This window comes from Montipora foliosa, chromosome 2 (assembly GCF_036669935.1).
Source record: "Montipora foliosa isolate CH-2021 chromosome 2, ASM3666993v2, whole genome shotgun sequence".
Lineage (NCBI taxonomy): Eukaryota > Metazoa > Cnidaria > Anthozoa > Scleractinia > Acroporidae > Montipora > Montipora foliosa.
This window is the reverse complement of record NC_090870.1, coordinates 54,835,956-54,845,955: the sequence shown is the minus strand read 5'-3', so window position 1 is coordinate 54,845,955 and position 10,000 is coordinate 54,835,956. Positions and strand designations below refer to the sequence as shown.

The 10,000-nt window shown below is 40.7% G+C and overlaps 2 protein-coding genes across 5 annotated transcripts in view; one reads left to right on the top strand and one right to left on the bottom strand.

Annotated features, from left to right (window-relative positions):
* Positions 1 to 10,000, bottom strand: part of LOC137993588 (MFS-type transporter SLC18B1-like) — a 38,229-nt gene that overhangs the window by 8,027 nt on the left and 20,202 nt on the right. For 2 of the 3 annotated variants that reach the window (XR_011121885.1, XM_068839530.1), the window contains exons 11-12: positions 2,508 to 2,603; positions 1,373 to 1,447 (exon numbers count right to left, since the gene is read on the bottom strand). Coding sequence is in view for 2 of the 3 variants with exons in the window: in XM_068839530.1 (XP_068695631.1) it covers positions 1,373 to 1,447; positions 2,508 to 2,603 (171 nt within the window). In the remaining variant the exon portion in view is untranslated. The remainder of the gene's footprint in view (positions 1 to 1,372; positions 1,448 to 2,507; positions 2,604 to 10,000) is intronic. The other variant, XM_068839531.1, reaches the window with a different exon arrangement.
* On the top strand, positions 2,615 to 7,970 carry LOC137993589 (uncharacterized). 2 transcript variants are annotated; one of them, XM_068839534.1, is made up of 2 exons: positions 2,615 to 3,723; positions 6,069 to 7,970. In XM_068839534.1, the coding sequence occupies exon 2, from the start codon at positions 6,095 to 6,097 to the stop codon at positions 7,421 to 7,423; it is 1,329 nt and encodes a 442-aa protein (XP_068695635.1). In that variant the 5' UTR covers positions 2,615 to 3,723; positions 6,069 to 6,094; the 3' UTR covers positions 7,424 to 7,970. The 2 variants fall into 2 exon arrangements, with proteins under 2 accessions (XP_068695635.1, XP_068695633.1); XM_068839532.1 differs by lacking the exon at positions 2,615 to 3,723 and adding an exon at positions 3,731 to 4,037.

The window sequence follows — 10,000 nt, the reverse complement described above, 5'->3', positions numbered from 1 at the left end:
AAGGATTAAAATAAAAATAATACAAATTTAGAAATCAAATTATATGATTTGGATCTCTAATAAGGAAGTTAAAGAGGTAACGTCGACATCGATCCGTCCTTTTTGCTAAGGGGAAAGGTCTTTTGAACACGGTAAAACAACTTATTGTGTTTAACCGATATGCTCCTTGAAAAATAGCCTGTGGGAACACTCTCAGCACGCGTCTAAAACGAAAATCCGAAAGGGAATTTCCGAGTTCATGTCTGCGTCCTCTTCGAAGCGAGTCTAAGTGCGAAGTCAGTTCTTACACAAATTACTTTTCATTCATATGTAAAGTAGAACTAATCATTATCACAAAAACTTCGGACTTGGACTCGCTTTGAAGAGGAGGCGGACATGTGAACTCGGAAATGACCTTTGTACTGAACGAGATGCTGTATGTTAACCCTGGTGAATGAAATGAAGAAATTTATTTTACCGACGATGACTCGGAGATACTCGGAAAATATCCGAGTGCTCCTTTGCTGTAGTCGAACCTACGACCTTCCGATCACTAGTTAGGATGCTGCACCACTGAGCTATTCTAGGAGACTCGTGGGACATGAACATGCGAGAAGAACCTGGTTTAATAGCCTAGCTTCCACGAGTCTCCTTTAGTTCAGTTGTAGAGCATCCGAACTATAGTAATCGTAAGGTCGTAGCTTCGACTCCTGCAAAGGAGCACTCAGATATTTTCCGAGTATATCCGATTGCTTGTGGAAGATGCAGGTTTGTTTAGTCCCCAAAGTGGCCAAACAAACCACGTTGTTGCAGTTATGACCAAAACGACTTGTCACAAAGCCCTGATGCGTGACATGCATTCTCGTTCGAACGAAGAGCTTCAAAGGGATTCTTCCGCAATCTCGTCGCGCGAAAATTGGTGGTGGAGGCCGAGGAAACATCTCACCCCAATTTTCAGAATGCGCAAACCCCTCTTTGAGGTATTAACCTTCGCACGGGAAGGCTTGCTACGCGTGTTTCTTTTGATAAGTTGCCTTCGTCCATTCTGAGCTAAAACACTGATGTTTACCCCCAAACTCAGTCAGCAAACCCAACCGAAAATCTTCCCCAAGGGAGATATCTATTGGGCAGAGGGTCATGAGTGTCCGGAGTAACCACAAACGACTTTTGTTTTGTGACTGCTTCAGTTGTTGCTCTTTAAGTCGTCGTAGCTAAGTTGTGTAACTAATGTCCAAGGTTATGCGTCTGCCTGTAACTCGTATGTAACTAGCTTATTGCCAGACAGCTGCATTGCTTTCTTTTTAGGCCATTTGATTTGTTTTCACTGCTATTATGTTCTTTCATTTCTGGACAGTGTTTTCTTGGTTTGTTCCATATTCCTATATCACCTCACCCCATACTTGCAGTGGCATTAAAAATTCCCGAAAGGACTCCATGAGTAGTTATGTCTTCAGGCATGCCATTTTCCCTGCGCAAGTAAGGAAAAAAAGACACACACGCATACATAAGGCAATTTTCAAAAGACAAGCTAATAAAAACATAGCCAGAGGGGTAGCAGGGAATAACTTAGACAAAAAACCCTACTTTTTTTACAAAGACGTCCGAAAAATTCCTTACGCATTTTTTTTCCTCGATCTACTTTTTCACTGTCGAGCAAAACACAAAACGACTTCTTTCTTTGTTGGTCATACCATGGAGTATCCGTTGACTAACAGTCAAATCCTTTGAATTTCTCCACATAGAAAATTGATTAGCTTTCTCAAGCTCCATCAGTGACTTGACTCATTTAACATCGATATATAACATAGGTCTGCGATGGATGTAGCCTGGATAGAAGAGAACAATTGTCTACTACGTCCCATTATCACAATCGGAAACAAAGGAAAATCATGATTGAATTGGTTTAAATCATTTTGAACCAGGAAAAAAATTGACCTACAAATGTACACTTTTAAATTTGTTAACCCAATGCCTCACTATCAAGCTAAATATTTCAGTGATATTTCGAAAATGGCCTATTCAGACTGCACTTATGGAAATGGGATAAATCCAATACTCTACTGACCAACTATACCGATCGGTATTCGATTTAATAAAGAGGTTAGTTTCCATAAAAAGTTTTGTTTTTGCTCCAAGCCCCTTCAGGTTAATGAGCAAAGCTATATTCGCTATGGAGACAGCGCGCGTAAATGTCAATCAATGAAAAAGTGCCCTGACTACGCTTCCTTCTTCTTACAACAGATCTGACACTTTTTCTCAACTGTAAGTAACAGTGTCTGAGTCCACAACATTTTGACCACTGCGATGACGAATATCGTTGTCGATACTAGTACAGACAACTCTGACCCACGTTCGATTTGTGAGCTGACTTTTCGAGCGTTAGCGCTTTGTCAGAGGGAACTGCGTTGACGAAGGGCTAAGGCTCGAAACGTCACTGTGAGCTCACCACGCAATATCAAGTCGTTTGATAAATTAAAGCCACATTTTCTGTATTCGATTGAGTCTCAGAATTAGAGCTGTTATACTACCTTGCTGTCTCTAACATATCTGGCATACAAGGAACTTGATAAGCACTGACAGCAGCACCTAATAACCCCATGGATAGACACACAAGCCATACCTTCCTGCAACCGAAAACTACGATTAAACAACAACAATCAGTGCCTTTGTCCCTAATAAATAAGACTGTAAACCATAATTAAGTAACCGGTCTGTAAGAAGCGCTGAGGTTGCAATTGGACTGCTTTCTCAATGTCCTTTTCCAAGGAGCGTACTCAAGGTTGGTGCATTTAAACGATCGAAACAAATAATAGACACACTGGTAATGCAATGTAACCTACCGTAATAGTGAAAATTCCTTGCTGTGGTTTTCGAGATTATTTTGAAAACTCCGCACCGCCTAGAAATCTCGGTAAAATCACTTATTACGGTGCCAAGGAAAGGCACTGGACAAATTACAAAGCTCACCGCATCAATTACGATCCGTCAACTGAAAGAAAGCACTCGAGCCGTTTCAGTTGCTTCAAACTGACCCGGCAAGACTAGTATCGGGAATGACTGAAAAACTTAACTGAGCTGAGCTAAAAATCGTTTTATATAACTGACATAATCTATGTGCGATTTTGATAGATCGCAAACCCAAAACCTACAGTACGTGTGAAGAAGATAAACTCGTTTATGTACGAAACGGGTTTTACTGGTAGAGCGAACAATGCGGAAGTATTATGCAGTGTCATTCCCGTGAGATTGGTTGCATACCAGTTCAACTATTCAAGCTAAGACGCGGTTTCCTTGATACGCTCTATCGGGCCAATTCACATTAAAAACTTGATTGCCGCTGCGAATAACGACGAGATGAAGTAAATGAAAAGTTTAGTTTATCATCAGACTTTAATTCAGGTCTACTGTGCAGTGCTAACGTAAATTTCTGACTGCATTCCTGGTTATTGTCGGAACGCGTTGATTCAATTCATTAGTATGCTACGTCCACTGCGGTTAAGCAGCTCTTTATCGTCCTTTGTTGTAATGTCCATAAACAAGATAACTGATGAGAAATGACGTCAGAGAATTCCTAGGCTAATTGCATCGCATTTTCTTGATTATAATCACTACGTCTCAATAGCCCATTAAGTTCAGTTTTAGTGTTACCTTACAGAGTCAACTACTCCACGCAGCACAAGAACCATATTTTCTATCTTTACTCAGTTCTCACCTACATCAGGTTTAGCCCGAGTGGCATCACAGGTACGTGTGCACTGACCAAAGTGAAACAGCAGCTAGGTGTAGCTTTCCAACTAATGCTAGCTTTCAGTTAGTTTTGCTTTCAAAAGGAAATATCGCATCTCGTCTTTCCTCCTTTCCTTATAATTTTGAGGAGCAAGGGTGGCACAGTCGGCTAGTGCGCGGCCTTTGTGCAAGAGGTCCTGAGTTCGGTTCCCGGATCTCGCATACTTGTTTCGACTTCTTTCCTTTCAGTTTAGCTTAAGTAGCTTTAAATACCCGTAAAGCGGAGCACTGATGGAGAGGGGGGAGTAAAATGAGCGCACCGTCGACCTCAGGTTTGTCAGTTGATTTACTGTTACGAGTTATCGACGTTAAATATGGTTGCTTTACTTTCCTTTTTTTACGAGGGATGCTCGGTCATATTATCATTAACTGGGTGTTAACCACGGCACGTTTTATTTCAGGGTTGAGTTGGTTCAGTAACTGATGTATTTTATGGCCTTTCCGCATTCTCGCCACCAGAGAGAGTCTTGGATCGACCCAAGGCTCTGGGAAACTCTATGCAGGGGAACATGCGCCATAGGGGTCTTATAGCCAAAAACTGGCTATTTGAACCTTACGGCGCCTGCTCACTCCTCGCTCTAACATGAATGCACCAATTAGAAACGCTTTTGATTGTTCTTCACGAACACCAATGAGAAGACACTTTGTTTCAGGGTTCCCCAGAGCTCTTCTCTCGCTCAGTCAAGAGAAGAGCTCTGGGGTCGAGATTGGGCCTTTCCGGCTTTCCACGCCATTGTCAAAATGAGATTTTTACTGCGATTTTATGTAAATGCTATAATGGTATATTTAGAGTTTAACGTCAGATGTGTCAATTTTCGACAAACTCCCCCAAAGAAACTTTGTTTATTTTCACTTACCTCTATTTCATTTCAACTGATATTTATTATAACCTAGGCTATCTATACCTTCATCGTTATGAGTCCAATTTTTAATCGTCGTCACTCGTGAACTCTGTTTGCCGCATACTCTCGCTACTCTGCACGCGTTATTGTCAGAAATTCCTGTCGCAGCCGGGCTCTACAAAATAGTTATTTCGAGTTTCCCCTGCCATGATTCTATCCTTGTAAATTACGGGTTCAACATCTGAACAAAAGTTTATTTCAAGGTCCATAATAATGCCTCATATTGTTTCTTCCACCAGTCACACGTCCATGTATCAAATGAGTGTCAAATGAGTGTTACTTTGGCCGATCAAAAAGGACGGAAACAATCCACTAAACCAATCAAAACTCTAAGTATAATTAACAATTATTCCATGAGCGCACGTTGGATATGAGATGGTAAATAACCAGTCTCATATCCAACAAGCGCGAATGGAATAATTGTTTTATTAAATTCCTTTAAACTCCAAAAGTTTAGAAAGTACGAAATGCGAGCGAAAAAAGCGAGCAAATCCGAGCGAAATAAAAAAAACGTGATGAGAACCGATGCGATGTCGTGTAACACCTTGTGGTCAGACAGACGCAGGCTCGTCACAAAAACATTTCTTACCTTTTCGCGTACTTCTAAACGTCGGAATTTAACCCAGCTGTCCAGAAAAACTTTTTTTTTGCTTTCTTCAGAGAGAAATTTCGCTTTCCGGCGAAAAAACTTTTAGCTTGGCAACACTTAGGTCAATCATTTACCATATAAGGTCAAACCAAGGTATATGAGCTGATAACCGAGATTGAGTGAACCAATCAGAGCACGAGAATTGCATTATCCCAGGTAGAGAATTTAATAATTACACGTAGCCGACATAAAGCGCGGGAAAATGTACACGCGCGAGCCACGATTGGTTTTGGTTTCACTTCTGATTGGTTGAAAAAGTGGCGTGAGAAGTTTGAACCAATCACTGAGTGAAGTAATGCAAAACCAAAGTAATCCACTAATTACTTTCAACACTCAATTGAAAACCGCTTTAAGTACCGAATAAATGTTGCTTATACACCGTAGTTGTTGTTTGCTTACTCTTTTACCCCCGGTTTCATTTTATTCTAGCCATGATGGTAACTCATTGTCAGGACCCCATCAATAGAACATTGAGCCACATGCTTGCAATTACTAGTTTCCTCGCCACGCTAGCTAGAGGAGCTCAACATGAAAATCGTGACTGGGAAATAGCAGTGTGGACAACTCGCCTTTTCTTACAGTGAACATCACGGTGCTGCTTACTTCCAAAAATATTTCTTTTAGGTGTGCGTGTACTGATAACTGATGTTAAAGAAATGGAAGCTTAACGTCGTACAGTCAACTATGAATCCTTAGTGTTTAAAGAAATTATTTTCTTATTCATCTCTGAGGTACGTTTTGTTTGCTTATAGTCTTGCTTTTCCACGACAAGCTTAAGATGCTGTCACTATTTGTCCTAGCATTGTTGCACGTGCAACTCGCTTGGACCCAGAGATGCCACAGACTTTTTGGACCTTCTGGGGGAACCGCTTGCTTGGAGTTGAACGGCCAGTACCAGTGGGTGACCTGCGCCAAAGACAGCTACGTAGAAAGACAAAGTGGCCATAAACTCACTTGCAGCAATTTTCAAACTTATTTGTATTGCTGGTATCAGTGTATGAGTGAAGTGTCTGATCAAAGCTATGGCGACGTGAAAAGGAGCTGCAAATGTACACCTGGAGAAAAAATATGGAGACCTCTACCAGGGGACTGCTACCGCCCATATGGTTGGGATTGTGACTGGTACCGTAACTGCTTGAGAAGGAAATATTCCTGTGATAATGCCAGTACTGCTTACGCAATCAGTTATGCTGAGAGGTTTTGTGCAACCACGTCGTCTACGTTGTATAACTATCGAAGAGCCTTATTGAGCGCCGATGGGTGGTCATGGGTGTCTGCTGTCCGAAATTGTCTTCAGTTGAAACTGGCGCCTCTGGTACGTCCATGGATAACACTGTCGTGTTCCGAGATACGTCAAATATCGCTAGCTACTCACATTCCCTGCTACATGAAGCCCGACCGAAATGTGCCGTCACTTTGTGACCTTAACTGCACGGACTATCTCAAGGTTTTCTGGTCCATCAAGGGGTCAGTTATCAAGATGGGCACGGCATGGCAGGCATGGGAATCCATAAATCGCCTATGGAACATAGAGACGATATGTGCCGATGAATACAGTCCGATTAGGCAGTGCCTAAAGGATCAGGAAGCTGTTGGAGGAGTAATGAAATTCACGAAAATCTTAGTCCAAAAACCAGCGAGCATGCAACTTCACCTTTCACCGCAGGATGCCGGACGTTGGTTCGCTGATGAAGTCGGTTCATCCATTGCAAACGTCTTAAAGTGGAACACAATTGTGATGGATTGGATGGCTTACACTAACAGTTATGACCCCGCTCGTAATGACACAGAAATTACCATGGTGTTGGCTGACAAGAAAGCTCTCGGTATCGTCAACACAACTATCTCGGCATCCGCTCACTTAACCTCCACCATTCTCGAGTTTGCTTCAGCTGTAGAAGAAGGCAAGCTGGCCTTGCAGGCAGGTGGATACAAAGTCCTGGTGAAATCTATGGTGTTGTGTTCTGATAAAGCCTGTATTCAAACCCAGGCGTCCACACAAGCAGCTACCACACGGCCAAATGATGCTGCTAGAATATTCTATGTAAAGTTCGGGCTGCTTGGAGTACTTGTTTTCTCCTTCCTGTTCCAATATAGTTTTTCGTGATGCCTTGCACACATCTGAGACAAAGTTTTCAAGAAGGCTTGGAGAGTAACGGTAGATGACAGTGTAAGAGTGAAGCAAAATAGAAAATTTATTAATGCTTTTAAAATTGTTTAATTCAAGAACTCAGGTCATGAGTTACTCCAGCACGATAACTTATTGCTTAAGAATTCAGACATATTTCAGTCGTCTTTTTTGTGTTATATGATACAGTGCTTAAAAGGAGGGTGAAAACGTTGTTATCGAAAGACATCTCCAAAATTTAAACGGACAATACTATCCTTGGGAGTTTAAGGTGGCTGGAACCAGTTTCACCACTTTTAGAGACCTTCTTGTTAGATGGGTTATAACTACTATACTATATCACGTAACAGCAATGTTATGGTACCACGTCAAACACCAATTATTGCTTAACAAAATGCGCCCACAATTTTGACGTAATGGGTTACCATGGCAACATGAAAGGTCTCCAAAAACACCCTATATTTCGTCTTTATTTGCTTATATCTTAAAAATGAACTCGGTGACCCCCATTTTTTATTGTAGAATAGTAATTAGCATCTTGAGATAGAACTATCAGCAAAGTTTAAAAAAATTCTTGGGAGCCAATTCAGAGCTACCTTAATTTTTCGAAAATTTAAGGTAGCTCTTAATTGGCTCCCAAGAATTTTTTTTAACTTTGCAGATAGTCCTCTGTCAAATTGCTAATTACTATTCTACAATAAAAAATGGGGGTCACCGAGTTCATTTTTAAGATATAAGCAAGTAAAGACGAAATATAGGGTGTTTTTGGAGAGCTTTCATGTTGCCATGGTAACCTATTACGTCAAAATAGTGAGCGCATTTTGTTAAGTAACAATTGGCGTTTGATATGGTACCATAACATTTCTTTTACGTGATACAGTTTTGTAGTGACAACCCTTCTAATAAAAAGGTCCTTGAAAGTAGTGAAACTGGTTCCAGCCACCTTAAATCACTTGTTTTAGAGAAAAGCACCTTTTAAGAAAATTACACACAGGCCATGTAAAAGTTATTCAATAAAATTGTTGTCTTAAAGAACTGGAAAAATTACTACCACTACTGCCGCTGCCCCCTCCTGCCCCAGCAAAGTAGAGCAAAGTGCTCCTCTGGGATACAATGAAGATGCAAATTCGTTCAAAGTCAATACAATACGCAAAACATAAGAGAGGCAAAATCAGTGAAGTTAACAGAAACAAATCTGGAGTCTGTCATAACGTCCCTACAGAGGAAACTGGAAGAAAATGACGTATCTGAAACCAACAATACCAATTTATATAATGAATTAGAAATTAAAAAATTACAGTTAGAAAACGTTGTCCAGCGTCAAACTCGAGGAGCCATGATAAGATCCAAAGCCCGCTGGCACAACGAAGGAGAAAAAAACACGAAATATTTTTTAAACTTGGAAAAAAGACATTTTAATACCAAAACCATAAGGCAACTTCAGCTTGAGAACAGTAGCGTCATCAAAACAGATGAGGAAATCTTAACAGAAGCAAAATCTTTCTATCAAAACTTATATGCATCACGTGCGCCTGATATCTCTGCTCATGACGCTTTTTTCTTCTCCGAAGAATCTACTGCAAAACTCGATCAACACGCGCAGGAAGAATGCGAAGGACCCTTAACAAAAGAGGAATGCCTAAACAGTCTAAAAACTAGGGCATCGGACAAAACTCCTGGGACTGATGGCCTTCCAGCCGAGTTTTATAAACTTTTCTGGGAAGACATTGAAGGCTACTTACTTAATGGACTAAATGGTGCATATGAAAAACGTTGTTTATCAATTTCTCAAAGAAGAGGTCTAATTACTCTCTTACCAAAAAAGAACAAGCCGGCTAACCTTTTAAAGAACTGGAGACCTATAACTCTTCTCAATTGCGACTACAAGATTGCAGCTAAATCCATAGCAAACCGCATAAAGAAATTTTTGCCGAAAATAATAAATAATGATCAAACCGGTGTTTTTGAAAAACAGATTTATAGGAGAAAATATTAGACTTATTGAGGGCATTATTAACCACACAAATATGGAACTAATCCCGGGCCTGTTGTTATTTGTAGATTTTGAAAAAGCCTTCGATAGTATGGAGTGGTCTTTTATAGAGAAAACACTAAGACACTTTAACTTTGGAACATCCTTGGTAAGCTGGGTTAAACTTTTTTATACGAACATAGGTAGCTGTGTCCTCAACAATGGATGGGCATCCGACTTCTTTTCTTTACATCGTGGAGTAAGACAGGGGTGCCCACTGTCGGGCCCCTATTTATTTATTTTAGGTGCTGAAATCTTGGGTAACGCAGTGAGAAGGGATGATATAGAAATTCGCGGTATCAAAGTGGGTAACTCAGAGTGTAAACTGTCTCAATATGCAGATGACACAACAATGATTTTAGATGGCTCAGAACGCTCTTTTTCGAGAATTTTATACGTACTAGACATATTTGCAAATGTATCAGGTTTGAAAGCAAACTATGAGAAAACTGAAGCCCTCTGGATAGGTTCACACAGGAATACTAATGCTGTTATTCCTTCGAGTAAACCTATCTTTTGGGCAG